The sequence below is a fragment of the Corvus hawaiiensis genome, chromosome 3, assembly GCF_020740725.1.
Source record: "Corvus hawaiiensis isolate bCorHaw1 chromosome 3, bCorHaw1.pri.cur, whole genome shotgun sequence".
Lineage (NCBI taxonomy): Eukaryota > Metazoa > Chordata > Aves > Passeriformes > Corvidae > Corvus > Corvus hawaiiensis.
In genome coordinates this window covers 77,129,016-77,144,260 of record NC_063215.1, presented here as the reverse complement: position 1 = coordinate 77,144,260, position 15,245 = coordinate 77,129,016, and the positions used below count along the sequence as shown (strand labels likewise).

Below are 15,245 nucleotides of genomic sequence, written 5' to 3'. Positions count from 1 at the left end.
GCAGTTTATTCTTATCTGGTGCTCCAACACAGTTGCCTTGAGAGCAGATTAAGCACAGCGTTGTTACAGAGTATTTTTACTTTGAAGCAAAATTTGTTTTGCAGCCTTCAGTTAGCCTTTTGGGGCCAAGGCATTACTTGGGGTAGATACCAGGCATTACTCAAGTAAAATTCTGCAGCTTCTTCACTTTCTTGAGTAGCATCAGTTCATACCTTCTTTGAAACATGACATTATATTTGCTTTCTCTGTGTTTTTCTCAAGAGCATTAGTCCCATCGTTGTGTAAGGGAGTATTGTTGCCTGGAGTGTTGTTTTTCAGGCTAGTGATACTGTGTCTTAAACAGATTCATCTGCAAAGTTAAAACCAATACTAACTTTTCTTTGGACTGAAATTGATGGAAGCTGTTTTAAACTCATTTATTTCAGAAAGCTCAGAGTAATGGGCCTGAAAAACAAGAAAAAGAGGGAGTCATTCAGAATTTCAAACGAACTCTCTCAAAAAAAGAAAAAAAAGAGAAAAAGAGACGTGAGAAAGAGGCATTGCGACAAGCATCAGATAAAGATGATAGACTTCTTCATGGGGATGATATGTAAGTGGTTTAAACTTACTTTTAAAAATTAAATGATAGTTGTTTTCAAGTGCATTAGGAAAAGAAAAAACATGACTTGCAAGCACATGCTGACTCAGCTTTCCCATGCTTTGCAGTATTGGAAATTATAATAAAGTTAGGGGTGTAATGTAAAGTTTCTTTAATGCCTTTCCCTCTGCCCTCATCTTTAAGAGGTAGAAGACCTCTTGTTTTCTTTGAAAACTAGCAACTAGCAGTACTTAAATTGGTTGTTTATTTCAGGTGAGCATGGGTATATGAACAGCATTAACCTTAGCAAAAGTGAGATGCATGTAGAAACCATCTTACAATAACTTAAATGAGCTCCTGTGTCTGCGAATCCTACTGCCCTTTTATCCTTTGTGAAGTAATGAGGATATATGTATTCTAAGGTCTTAATGACATTCTTTTTATTTAAACTAACTTGGCAGTGAGAATTTTCGCCTTGCAGCTGAGGTTTACAAAGATATGCCTGAGACCAGCTTCACTCGCACAATATCCAATCCTGAGGTGGTTATGAAACGGCGGCGACAGCAAAAACTAGAGAAGAGAATGCAGGAATTTCGCAGTTCTGATGGCAGACCAGACTCGGGTACTTTAAGTTCTTCTGGTTAAGTTATAAACAGTAAACATTTTACTGCGAGAATATTCTTACGGCCAGCAACTCCTGTAAATTTGACTTTTGTTTTTTCCAACATTTTTTGCACATGGCTAGTTTATCTGTGGTGTAAGAATTCCACAGGAGGGTGTTCCGTAATGAGTGTGAGGCAAAGCTTTCAGTGGAGGGTAGACTGATGAGAGTGAGTATGCTCGTTGAGCTTGCTAACAGTACTAAACTGGGAAAGAAGGAAGGATGGACTTGGACTGGCAAACGGAGGAAGCTGCTGAAATAACTGGCATTCATTGTACTAAGAACAAGCTGAGTGTCCTGAAAGAGAAAATTCAGTCAGTGTCGTAAATAAAGGATGTAAAGGACTGATTGTTCTGCATAAAGGATTCTGGTAGATCTTGTGAATAACAATGATTAAGTATTTCTCATTCATGGGGTGGGGATATAACAACAGTGATTGTATAAACACCATTAGAAAAGAACAAGTGAAGCAATGTTAGAACTGATAAAATCTTAAATGATGTATTCTGTTTATGGAAGAGTAGTGAAGAAAGAGAGGTGTAGAAAACATTGTCTAGAGGGAAGTCTTAAATGGGCTTGTTAAAGAGAGCGGAAATTCTTGAAGATCAGCACAAACTTCCTGTCAGGATAGGAAAGGTCTGTTTTTCAACCAGTCATTGCCACTGTTTCATTTTAACTTAATGTAATACTAAGCATAGTGAAACACTGGGAAAAAAGACTTCATTAGATAAATTATGGAAATATCACTGGAGATTTTTTACCAATGGCAGAGATAAATCTATTTTGGGGATATTATGTAATTTTTCTTGTATTAGTAGAGTAATGGAATTATTTCTGAAGAGATATTCTGTTAGAAATAAAATAAATTACTTCAAGTCTCTTTTTATTCTCTGGTTGCATTGTTAATTCCATTTTGTTTCCAAGGTGGGACGCTGAGAATTTATGCAGACAGTTTAAAACCAAATATACCATACAAGACAATCCTGCTGTCCACTACAGATACTGCAGACTTTGCAGTTGTTGAAGCCCTGGAAAAATATGGTCTGGAAAAAGAAAATCCCAAGGATTATTGTATTGCTCGTGTAAGTTACTAAAAGACAATCTTCTCATATTTCATATTTGGTTGGTTTTTGTTTCTAGCAGTAGCTTCTAAACTAAATAGAATGACTTGATTAGTTCCATGACTAACTTTTTTTTTTTCCTCCCCTAAATCTAGCAGCCTCAGGAATTGTGAAGTGACATGTCAGGTTTTTTGTTTTTAAAACTTTAATCTTGCAATCATACTAAATTACTGCTTTCTATATAGAAAAACATTAATACTGAAAATGGCATATTTCTTCATTTGGCACTGTGGCTTTATACCACTAAGTGTGCTGATGATTCACAGATGTATAAACTAATAGTTCATCCTGTGGATACCTAAATTTGTGTACAAAGCTATTTCCCTGAACTAAGAGTGTCCACTCAGAAGTGGAAGTGCTGAGGTGAGCTCCATTGTAAAAGGTGTATGTTGTGTACTGTTTCCTCAAACCTTGCAGTGGTAGCTGACCCTCATTACAAATTACAAAAGATTGAAGTAACCCTCTTCTTTTCAGAATTTAATTGTTTTAGGAGCTCTAAATGAATTGCATAGAATTGTTGTTTCTTAGAGGTGTGGCTTTAATCAAAAAGTCCCATGGGCAGTACTGATAAACGATTACAAACTTCTGACCATGTTGTGTTCTCAGGGAGAACAGTGAGGCTTGAAAATATTGATCCTTGTTTGAGTCTAGTGTTTGATTACATTTTTGACTGTAACTTTTCTAATAAACTTGCATTTTTTGCTCCTTAAAATGTAGAAAAAATGGGGAAAAAGTTTCTCATGATATTGTATCCGTATCAGGTACAGCAGAGGCATTGAGGCTGAATTTGGAAGATAGTTTTGCTTCAGTCTGTTTAGTTCAGACTTATTATGAAGTATTACAAAATCTTTGAATATTAGGGAATTTATTAGGGACTGATTGCACCTTTACCTAGGAAACTGTTGCGAGTTACTCTTTTTGTAGTGGTAGTGTTCCCTCTTGCTTCCTATTTTCTGTTGTGTGAGGATGTTTAATGTAGATTTTGTCTGGCGAATGTTGCTTTGATCTTGGGAAAAGTTATTGAAGTCTTTGCTGCAAAAGAAATTGTTTTACGTTAGTTTTTTGGGAAGCACTTCTGGAACATATTTTGTATTTTCTGAGTAAGACATCTTCATACAGTCAGTTCCTGAACTGATATAAATTATGTGCTTATGTTTACATTTGGTATACATGAGTGGTTGTCACTGACTAATAGCAGATCAGTTTTTATAACTCTTAAGTGTAGCAGACCTTATTTGCTGACAGTAAGTTGTTGTAGTTGGCTAAAATTTGCTTGGCCATCCTGTGCTGATACAGTGCTTGGCTTTTAATATGATAGTTCTTCTTTTATTAATAAAGTTGAGTATTTTAAATCTAGATTTTAAAATTGCTTTTTTGCCAGATATTTTATGAAGTTGCTTTCCTTGCTTGAAATATTAAAAAAGCCGATAATTAACCTGATGTGTCTTTAATCACGGTTCTCTTTTTTTGGAAACTCGCAAATGCACCACTGAATTGGTTCAATGGCACACTCCTTTATATTGAAGTCTCATAGCTGTTCTCTGGCCCTGGTGTATGCCTTTTGCCCCTGTTCTTCTGACACTTTACAGTATTCTGTGTAAGACAGATCCTGCACATGTTCCTATTCTTTACATTTTGTTGAGTTCAGCTATTATCAGTGGAACATATAACTTCAGTTTCTTACTGGTTGGGATTTTGAAACATTTTGTTCTCTTTGAGTCCAGGTGAGTGTCATCTTTGAAGATTTAAGCAGTTGAATTTACTTAACTATTAAGATGAATTTTAAGTTAGAGGACAAAACATTTAATAAGGCTGTGTAAGTACCTGTAATAAAGATGACTCCTGAAGTTTCAGCTGAAAGATAAACATTGTAAGACCTTTTCATAACATTTCTGACAACTTTTATTGTAAATGGCACTTTCCTATTGGTTATTTGCTTTCATACATTGGTTTGCAGTGTATCAGGCTGTACCCTTATGCCGACTTCTAAAGTGCTCTTCTGTGTAAGCAAGTACACACCAGTTTGTTCCAATGTGTGTTTTGTTTGCTTCAGTTTGCTTGATTTGAGTTTCCCTGAATAGTATGGGGTTCACTGCACATCTCTGAAGATGTCAAATTAATTAGACAATCTTCCAAGCTACCTGTGCATATTCACTTGGGGCATTAGACTTCAGGCATGCAGCAAACCAGTTAACTCTTGAAAGCAGAATCTTGATTAGACTTTTGTTTTTAGAATGCATTTATTTTTTACTTGAGGGTAAGGCATTAATAACTTTTTGTAATGTCAAGCAAAAATACGCATTTCATGGTGAGTAGTTTTATTGGTGAACAGTTTTTTTAAGTAATAGTTGTTACAGACATAAGGCATTAAGTATTTTAGCAAGATCCATTGCAGGGGTTTTGTGGGTTTTTTTTGTGTTGTCGCTGCTGTTGTTTTGTTAGGCTTTTTTGGTTTGTTTTAGTAGGGGGATGTGCAAAGCCTGTGTTCCCAGTTTGTAAGGAAGATTGTAGATTAATTAATTACAATTAGCAGATGTACTCAAATATACAGTAGATACGAGGGTTTTTACTTAAAAAACATTAAAATGACAGAAGAGCTTGTTGAAGACCTGTTACAGCATGGGGTTTTTCTCGTGTGAGACTTTTACTATGGACGGATCTGATCGCTTGATCTCTATATATTACTTTTCACAGGGGGCTTTATACTCCCTTACTTGTTTATTCCAACAAATGCTTTGGAACTTAAGTCCAGAGTTGCTATGGTCTTCATTTAAATTTTCTTAGCTTGTATTTTCTGCATGTTTCTCTGCATTTTAAATTAATAAATATAGAATGGAATGACTTTATGATAATTTATATATACTTAAGAGTAGACTCGTGATGAAGCAGAGTGTATTTTGTCTAATTCTCAGTTTTGTGTTTGGTTCAGTTTATAGACTGCTTCCAAAACTTGTGATATTAGGCTGGTTTGACCCATCTCTGTTGCAGAAATCAGTGAAATGTCTGTGCTTGATCTCAGCAGCCTGTATAGATGAAAATTCACAAAAGCATATTTTAGTGCATCTGTTTTGAAAAACTCAAGCAAATCTCTACCCATAAGCCAAAACCCAGGCATTACATAGACTTGTTACCATGCTTTTCCATTATTCTGCAATGTAGGAATTCCAGTTTTGTGGGTGGCACTGAGGCAGCATTTGCCTAAACCAGAGGTGTTTTCTAAAATGGCATCATAACGATTAGAAGCCTCCTGGCGTGCAGGAGCTCACATGCGTGGTGTTTTGTATCTTCCTACAGGTTAGGTCACAGACCTTTTTAAAGTGAGGTATGTCTGAGTTACCAGCTCATGCTTCCTAAGAGATGAGGGGAATGGTGACTGGCAGGGAGGATGAGGGGAGCAGTGCTTGTCTAGTTCACCATTGCTGCCCTTAAACCCAGCGCTGAGTACCAGTGCTTATCCAAGTTCCATGGTAGAAGTAGTATCAGGTTCAAATAGCACCTGTGCATTTGTATCTCCTCTGTTCCTCTGGCTTCACTGCATTTGGTTTTTCTTTGGTTTCCTTCCCAGTTCAGTATTGGTCAGCTTCTGGTATGCATGTATTTCTTGCATTGTAACTGGTTACCTTCTGTGTCAAGGGCTTTGGAATTTTGAGATTGTTACTTGTTGAATATAGCTTTAAACACAGTGTTAACCTCATTATCCTGTAGGTATAATTGATTTTAAAATCTGAGATGTGAAATAGAGTGGCTTGGCAAGATAAGATTTGACTGTAGATGTGTTTCTGTTTTCCTCTGGTTTATACAATTTAATGTTTTCCTTCTTTTATAATATTTTGTCTATTTGAAAATCTAATTAAAGATAATTTAATTAGTCCTATGTTTAGCCCAGTTTTGCATAGAAAATGTTTTAGAGATTACATACTTTTGATCTTAAATGTACTTGTTTCCTGCTTGGAAGAAGATGAAAGGATGTTTGAGGTGGATCTGTGGGAACTTGGTTAACACAGAAAAGGGTGTGGAAAGGAGGGAACAAATGAGAGTGGAAAGTCTCTAGAGGGCTGCAGCATAGAAGGATGCTGTAGCCAATGGCTGCATCACTTCAGAAGGTCTTATCTTGGTCGTAGTTCAGAGATGGAAATAATTTGGAGTAGTTTGTTTAAAATAGAACTGTCTATGAATTTAAATAACATTGTTAGGATTACAAATGTGGGAGTACAATGTATTTTATTTTATTTTTTGATTCAGCTTTGAAAGATCTGTCTTTAATAACTGTAATACTGCCTGTCGTTGTTACTTGTTCTTGATTGCTGCGGGGAGCAGTATTGCATGAAATTACAGGCTGTGTCTCCTTTAAGATCAGATTTCATGAATCAAGGTTTCCCCCTTCCTCTGCCTTGTGAGGATATAGCTGTAAAAGGTAGGAACAGTCTGTAGTTCTGTTCCAAAAGGGTTTTGTTTCTTCCTCAGAGCTAGGCAGCATGAAGCAATTGTTTGAAATGCTCCAGTTGTGCCCTTAGTCCCTTCTGTAGACCAGGTAAATTTAGGGGAAGACAAGGATGCAGGAGGTATGACATAGTCTTTGTCAGCTTGTTGTGTCTTTTCTAAAGATACAGATATGTTGTGTTAGCAGAATGGCATTAGCAAAATGAAAGGCTGATTCCAATGTGTGAAATAAAAATGGAAAGTTCAGTTTTGGTTTTTGACTATCATCTCCACAGATTTTTTTCTTTTTTTGTCTTAGCTGTTGAGAAATGGGAATGATTTTTTCTTACTGAAAGATGATCTTGTCTACTTTAAGCATAACTTGATTTTCTTTGCTTTTTAGACTTAACTTGGTATTCTGGGAAGTGTGATTTAACCTGTAGCAAGAGGCAAGAGAAGAGAATTAGAAAATCTTGGAAAACAAAATGCATTCCAAGTTACTGAATTCTTTGGCCTTATCTCTTGTTATAAACAACATGTGCAAAGAAAGTAATCAGAGGATATAACCCTGAATGTTCTAATTGTCCACTAATGGCTCTGAAAACTGATTAATTCTTTTTTAGGTCGTGCTGCCTCCTGGTGCTCAGCACTCTGATGATAAAGGTGCTAAAGAAACTATTCTTGATGATGATGAGTGTCCACTGCAGATATTCAGGGAGTGGCCTAGTGATAAAGGTATGTCCAAAAACCTTTTAAGGTATTTTTGTGCCTTGGGTTGTAAGCCATGTTGTGGATCCTCTGTAAAGGAAGAAATTCTAAGATATATTCCAGCGTGTTTTGGTTTTGGGCACTTAAAATACTAGGGAGTATTAGAGTTATTTACTGTTTCATTATACACTGTTTGTAGTATTACATAATTAGGTAGTAGAAAGGTTTTGCATTTTATCCTGAAGTTTCTAAATTATTCACTATACTGAAAAATTAAAGAAGTGACAGGAATTTAGTAAGCTGAAAGTAATTCTATGGGACACTTGCAGATTAACAGATGTTGGTTGTGTGTTTATTCACTGGCAGTGTGACTCAAACGATGTATAATGCTGTGTTTTAGGAGTACTGGTTTTCCAGTTGAAAAGGCGGCCTCCTGATTATGTCCCAAAGAAAACCAGGAAGATAACTGATGGAAAGCCATTAAAGGGGAAGGAAAGAGTTGACGGGTCTGGCTATGGCTCTTGTCTTCCTCCTGAGAAACTACCATACCTGGTAGAATTAAGCCCAGGTAAGAATTCTGGTTATTTAATAATCTAAATTGCATTATTATATAGTCATTTGGATTTTTCAAAAATAAGACTTTCTTTGTAAGCACAAGGAAGTTGATGTGGCAGGAAGTCTGTGCCACATGATTTGTTTTTCTGATGTCAGATTCTGAATTGGAGCTAACTAAAGGTAGAGCTGTGTATTGCTGTAATATCAAAATCTTAGCAGCAAATGTTTGGAGTGAAAAAAGGGGAGAAATTATTTACTAACCTTAAATCTGATTTGCTTTGCATTCACAAGTACACTGTAGCATATCTGGTATTTGACAGTGCCATACATGGAAAAACCACATGTTTGAACATGATAAGAACATGAATTTTTAAATCAAACTTAGATGTTAAGCATTTTTCAGCCTATATGGAACTTTCAAATCACTGGCAAGGCTGAGTTTTATTTTGTCATATTTGGAACTCTCTGGGCTTTGTGGTAATTTGCAATTAATTTTATGATCTAGGACAGCCAGGAGGGATTGATTGTGTATAGCACAACTACTGATAAAACATACACAACTTATGCTCTTAATATCTATCGTCCTTATGTTTATAGATTTGGATAAGGACTTCCATTTTTGGTGATTGAGTTATATACATCTCTTTTTCCTATTAAGTGTAACTTGAATACGCTCAGATATTCAAGTAAATGTTACTGTTTGAAGTCTGCTGGTGTTCCTTTTGGGAAGCAAGGTTGGCAATTGGTGCTGAAACCTTTGCTTGATCAGAACTTCAAAAAAAAGGTTAAATTTATGGTCAAAGAGTGTGGGGGTTTTGTTTGTTTATTTTAAATCCAGATGAAATTATCAGTACACAGAATATATGAAATGTACTATCATGTTCTACAGGTTGAGGTTTGGTTTGCATGTTAATATTTTGGGTTCTTTAGTAGTACTGTTGATTTCTTTTCTTGTTCTCTTACTCTTTGTGGGATGTAGTGCTTAGCATTAAAATGTTGTGCTCTGGCAGGGGCGAGAGACACCCATTAACGGAGAGAGTAAACCCAGTCTGAAGTGCCGCAGGTGTCAGCGCTGTGTGCTGAGCTTCACACATTGCCTGTGGGACTGACCTATTGTTCGTGTTTTTCTTCTAACAGCTTGTTGTCACTTCTCTAAACAATAAGGATTGTTTCATTCAGTAGCTTTGTAGTACTGATGTCTTTATATTCTACACAGTTTCTAAAATTGAAAGAGTTAATAAGCTTCATCCTTACAGATTGAATAGGTGTTGTCTGGCTACGGTTTCACCCTTTCCTGTCTTTTCTTTTCTTGCCCTCCTCCGCATGTACTGCATGGTATCTGTTCTGCTGGTGCTGCCTTCACCTGGGTCCTCTGCATGTGTTTCTAACCCCAGGGAGAAGGAATCACTTTGCCTACTACAACTATCACGCTTACGAAGGTAACGCTGTATTTGATACTGTTCTCTCATTAGTCACTAAAAACTTGTCCGACTGTAAATCTTGTGTTTCTTTATGACAAATGAAGGACTATCTTATTTGTCTTAAGGGTTTTTTTCCAAGGGACTGCTTCTGTGAAGTAGTTATCTGTTTTGTCAGCTGCCATGTAATTATTTGATCTGCGAAAAAAAATCAAATAAATCATGAATGTACTGTTACCCAAAGAGTTCAGCCTTGGAGCTATGGTTAACAGCTAAATTTCAGAGGGTGGTGTACAAGCAGTGTTGTAGTAGAACTAAAAAGTTCTTTGATCCATCTGTTTGCAGAATTCATAGTTAAAACATGTATTGGGTAAATGGCATGGAACTTAACTGTGCTTTTCAGTGTTTGACTGTATTGATCCAGTGGATGAAATGTGTGATGACTTTTATGTGAAATAGTGTTTGGACCCCTGGGAAAATGACCTCAGTTTCTACTCCCTGGTATTCCATGGTGTCCTTTGGTATTTCCGCTGCCTGGTTTGTGGTATTGTCTAACATTAGTGGTGTATGTCAAAGATTTAGCACTTCAGACTGTAGAGACTTGTTCAGTTTTTTCTGTAGTGTTTGAAATTGATAGCCTAATGTACAAATTGTTATGGATCTTTAATTCTTCTTAGAGTGTAGAGTAATGTGCAGATGTGTTCTGGTTTGACCAAATAGACAAGAATACAAAGCCATTTTCTTTTCATTGTGAAATGTGTACCAAAATATTTTTTTCTTTTCTTACATTTTTTTCTTGTTTCCTCACTTTATTTCCTGGACTGCTATAGAAGAACTGCATGTGGTTTTCAGTGTTGCTCACCCTTTCCTTTATGATTATGGAGTGATTTATGATTGTGGAGTACCATACTGGGGTTTAAAGAACTGTATTCAAACTTGCATCCAGTGCTCAGTTATGTGAATTGAATTCAGACTTCTATTTCCATTAACATTGTTATTCTAGAGAGCAGAAAGTTTTCATTGAGTGTGCTGAACTAAAAAGCATGGATGGGCTCTGCAGGAACACTTGACCATTAACTAGGAAGATTGAAATTTGGTTACATGTCACCGGAAAAAAAAAATAGTTTTTTAAATCTTTATCTCAGTGTGTGAAAAAGAGGTCTTCATACTCTGGAGTTAGACTGTGTCTTTGGAAAAAAAATCACTTTAGGATACTTGAATTTATTACAGAAGTAACTCCAGTAGAAATGTCCTCCTGTCAAAACAGTGGCCGTTTATGTTTTTGCAGGAGGACGTAGCAGACTCACTTTCATGCCCTGTGCAATTGCACAAATTTAGGAAGTTTGCTAGTGAAGTATGTCCAATTTTTCCACTTCTCCACAGCTGCTGATGTTGCTGTTTGTACGACTGTTTCATTGATTGAAGATTAGATTCTGTATGGTAGAGGATGCATTTCAGTAGCTTGTGGCTGTAAATGTGGCAGTCAGCAATTGTCTCTGTACCCACGTCATGTGAATGAACCATTAAACTGAGATGAATCTGATAGTAATAGAAATAGACTGGATAGACTGAAGTGACATTCAGCAGCACTTTGAATGGCTGATTCTGTCTGTATTATCTATGAATATGGCTTTTGATGACTTCAGGGATGTTAATAACTTCAGTTGTTCAATCATAATTATTTAAAGGCTAAGAAAAATGGCAAACCCCCATTTTTTTAGATGTGAGCCTCAGATCCTACAAGCCTGAAATTAAAATTACAAAGCACAAATAAAAAATAAAAAGGCAAACCCATAAGGCTTTTTCCCTGCTTCAGCACAAAAAAGAGCAACCTTGAGCTGTAGAACAGATAGCAGTGGGAGATGTGGAGGACATGTAGCTATAACAACTTGGAAAGAGGAATTGCAGGAGGCTGGAGAAGTTGGGAAAGCCTTAGCCATGGTGTTTCCCTGGCCAACCTTCTTTCTGGGAACAGAACTGCAGTATGGCATGTGTAACACTTTTGCACATTACCTTTGTTGTCTGTTACAATAAAAAAAATGTTTACTATTGGCTCTTTCTGCTGGCAGTACACATCTCGTCTGAACTTTAATAGTAGAATTATCTCCTGAATTCAGCATGGTATTTCAGATCTGCCCAACCATCTCCTAAGCTTATTAGTTTTTAAACTCTTAGTAGTCAGCCACTTGTACAGGAAATGTGCTTTGCAAATGTAAATTTAACTATTTTTAACTCAATAGGTAAAGTCCATTGTGTGGCCATTTTTGTTAAACTTTGGGCTTATTTGTTTCCTCTGAGCTGATCTTCATCATTTGGTTCAGTCTGGTGCTAAGTCAATACTATTTCCCAGCATTGTTTCAAGCATTGGACTAGTGAAATCAATTGAAGTTATAATTTTCAAAGTGGTGTATGATTCACCTTTTAGTGGTGAACTAACACATTTAAAACATATATGAAGGGTGGCCTGTCTTGGTTTTTTCTAGTGCTTAAAAAATACACATTTGTGTTGCAAACCACTGACTTGATGTGCTTATGGTGACTATTCACTCCTGTTCACTACAGAGTTTTTTATAACATTACTGTTTGAAGTGTGGATGGTGACTCTTAGGTGCATAAACCAAGTAATGAAATCTGTTTGTATTGTGTCCTTTGCTAAGATCCGCCTTCATGGACTGTCATGGCTTGGGGAGTAGGGCCTTTGCCCCAGGTATGGCAGAATGGGTATCCTGCTGTAGTGAGTTATAAGGAAGACATTCCAAATACCATTTAGGTGAGGTTCCAGCTGTTGAAAAACAGGAAATACGGTTGTCCTGGGGTGACTGTTATGATACTGTGTTCTCTATTGTTTATACTGTAGTATAGCACAACCTTCCTTCCCTCCTGCATCCCTCCCTTAGATCAAAAAGGCCTTTCATTCTTCTTAGGATTTGTTGTAATTATCTTCAAGATTAAGATACCTTTTTCTGTAGAAATTGGCTTTTATTGCTGATGGAGTATAAAAAATAACCCAAATAACTTTGAGTAACTCCTTAAAATTTTCTCCTTTTTGTGGGGAGAAAAAATTGCATTTGTATCTAGTACTGTGGTTTTAATACAAGGTGTTTTTCTAGTCACAATGGACACTGCAGAGAATTTGCCTCAGCAGAAACACTGTGATACTAAAATACATTTCTTGAGTGAGAGCATGCACACACACACGTGGGTGCCACTTTTACCAAACTAGGATGTGGGTAGGAGGAGAAAATACTTGACTTTTGGATTCCTAAAAAAATAAATGAAAGAGCTACTCTAGGTTTTGATGTGTAAATTGTGGGGAGACATAATAAAAATTTATGGAATTTGGTGTAAGCAGCCAAATGCATTCAGTAATCTATTACATGTCTGCATTTAGGGATACTGAAGATGCAGCCATGTAATTTCTGATTTAGCATTGTTAAGTATTTAAAATTGCACACAATTCAAATTGCTGAAGACATTCTACTAGCATTATCTCTTCTGGGTTACAATGATATTAAATGTATGCCTCTCTAAGACTCAAATACAGGGATTTAATAAAAGGTTTATGCCTCTACCTGAAAGATGTTTGAGGGGTGAGTGGTGTTATGATTAGTGCTTTTGTGGTGGATGACATACTAATGCTATGATAGTGTTTCTGTGTTCAGTAGCTGCATATTACTATAGTATCAGCACTTAACTTCAGTATTTACAGTACCAGTCTATGGACTAACTGTGCCTGGTGTCTTTATGTCCCAATAACATCCCATCCAATCTGGGAGAAGCTTATTAATTCCACTTTATGGTTAAATGGTTTGCATTCTGATTTTAATAAACAGATATTGGTAGTAATGCTGGGAGTCTACAGCTATATTTATGGAGCTTCTGTTTATATTGACTTCACTTAAAAATTTGAAGATGACTAGGAGCCTGGTGCAGACCGTATCAATGTATGTGCCATGGCTTTAATAACATTCTCTTAACACTTTTTTGGGGATGATTCAAAATCATTGTTCATTTCCATAGGTAAGCCAATTGTTGTCTTGCAGCCTCTCTTTTTTACAGCTTTGCTTTGGAGAGGGGATTGGAGTGAAGTCAGAAATGACAGTATTACTTCAGTTTCCACCAGTATTTAAAAGTTGTAGGATTTTTTGGGAAGTGGGGAGGATTTATATGTATGCCGAAACCCATTTATGTTAGCCTGTGAAGGCACCAGCTAAATTGTGTACACTTCATATGTCCAGTGGATTTTGTGAAATTTTATTCTATTTGAACAGTATGTATTTCTGAAGAGAGTAGGAAGTTGGACTTTATTTTTTACCTCATTTTCTGAGAGGTAAAAATATAGGTCAATGGAACTATAAAGATAAGGCCAGAAGTGCTAAAGTCCTATATACTAAGACTAAAGCTCTCACAGGTAAACATTTTGTGAGATTGTCTTTTAATGTTGCTCTATGTCAGTATCTGATGAATTAGAAACAGTTTGGTATGTGGACCACTTGACAGTAGATATAGCTGATAATGTGTACTTTAGTAAGATCCATAGATATTACTAATGTAGGGATTTGCAGGTGTTTTATTTTCTTAATCTTCTAAACCCATACTGGTATACCCATATAAAATCTTAGAGATTTACAAAAACTGTTGTATTGCTTAAACTACTAAGGAAATAGAGAAGGTTTTTCAGAGTATGTTCAGAATAGTAGTTCTTGATTACTTTGTTCTTTGCATTTGTAGAAAAGAGCTGCTCCAAGTAGGATTTCTCTACTTTCAGTGTTCTTACATTACGAGGAACAATCAAGTTCCCAACAATCTTGAAAGAATGTCACCCAGGTTTTCCTTTTTTTTTTGAACACTGCTATTCTGAACTAAGTTGAGGTGATATAGAAATACTGTGTGAACATTTGACCTTTATCAACTTGCAAATTAATATTTGTTGCTTGCTGTACAGATGGTTCTGACTCCAGAGATAAGCCAAAGCTTTATCGTCTACAATTAAGTGTCACTGAAGTTGGAACTGAAAAATTTGATGACAATTCCATTCAGGTACGGAAAAAAGCAGATTCATATTACAGTACAGATCTGATCTCTGGTGTGTTATGTGTAATTGTGGAAACTAATAAAATATGCTGTGAATACCTGTCAGAGCTCGAAGGGTAAAATATTGCTGCAGTTTTGTGTTAATGGTCATTATCTGTTTTAATTTACTTCCACTCTTGATTTAAGAGAAGGATTTTGTTATTATAGTAAAGTTTTTTATTAGTTAAGGGGTTTATTATTTAAAATGAGGTTTTCTTTTATGTAACTGGATCAAATGATGCATATCAGTGTTTTTGTAATTGCTTAATGACTTTCAAGTCCTAGTCTTAATCTCTTTGAGGCAAGATTTTTTAAGAGTATGAAACAAGCATATTTGTATGAAGCTCATGCCGGAGAGTCTCTTACAGCACCCTGGGTCCATGTCAGTGCAGTTAGTTGATTTATAATTACTTGCGTTGCAAGATTTCATATAAAACAGCAAGAGGAAGAAAACAGTATATGACCAAAAGAGTGAAAAATTTTTCATCAAGGGATGTCTGCTGGACATGTTAGTTAATGTGTGTTTTATTGTTTTTGTTGCATTGAATAATGAAGTGAAACTCACTGATTTTAGTACCACTCATCTTTGTTAAATTCATAATCAAAATTAAATTACTAGTTTGTAAATAGGGTAAGCTATATCTTAGTCTTTTTTTTTTAATTTCTGCTGCAGTGTAATTTAATTCATTCTATGTTAATTAATTTTATTCCCA

At 36.1% G+C, this 15,245-nt stretch overlaps 1 protein-coding gene across 23 annotated transcripts in view; it reads left to right on the top strand.

Moving 5' to 3' along the window:
• AFDN (afadin, adherens junction formation factor) overlaps nucleotides 1-15,245 on the top strand; it is a 119,456-nt gene that overhangs the window by 36,989 nt on the left and 67,222 nt on the right. For 19 of the 23 annotated variants that reach the window (XR_007202800.1, XM_048299637.1, XM_048299652.1 and 16 more), the window contains exons 4-10: nucleotides 426-589; nucleotides 1,039-1,199; nucleotides 2,163-2,320; nucleotides 7,402-7,513; nucleotides 7,887-8,054; nucleotides 9,436-9,480; nucleotides 14,405-14,499. Coding sequence is in view for 22 of the 23 variants with exons in the window: in XM_048299637.1 (XP_048155594.1) it covers nucleotides 426-589; nucleotides 1,039-1,199; nucleotides 2,163-2,320; nucleotides 7,402-7,513; nucleotides 7,887-8,054; nucleotides 9,436-9,480; nucleotides 14,405-14,499 (903 nt within the window). In the remaining variant the exon portion in view is untranslated. The remainder of the gene's footprint in view (nucleotides 1-425; nucleotides 590-1,038; nucleotides 1,200-2,162; nucleotides 2,321-7,401; nucleotides 7,514-7,886; nucleotides 8,055-9,435; nucleotides 9,481-14,404; nucleotides 14,500-15,245) is intronic. The other 4 variants (XM_048299659.1, XM_048299653.1, XM_048299654.1 and 1 more) reach the window with 1 other exon arrangement.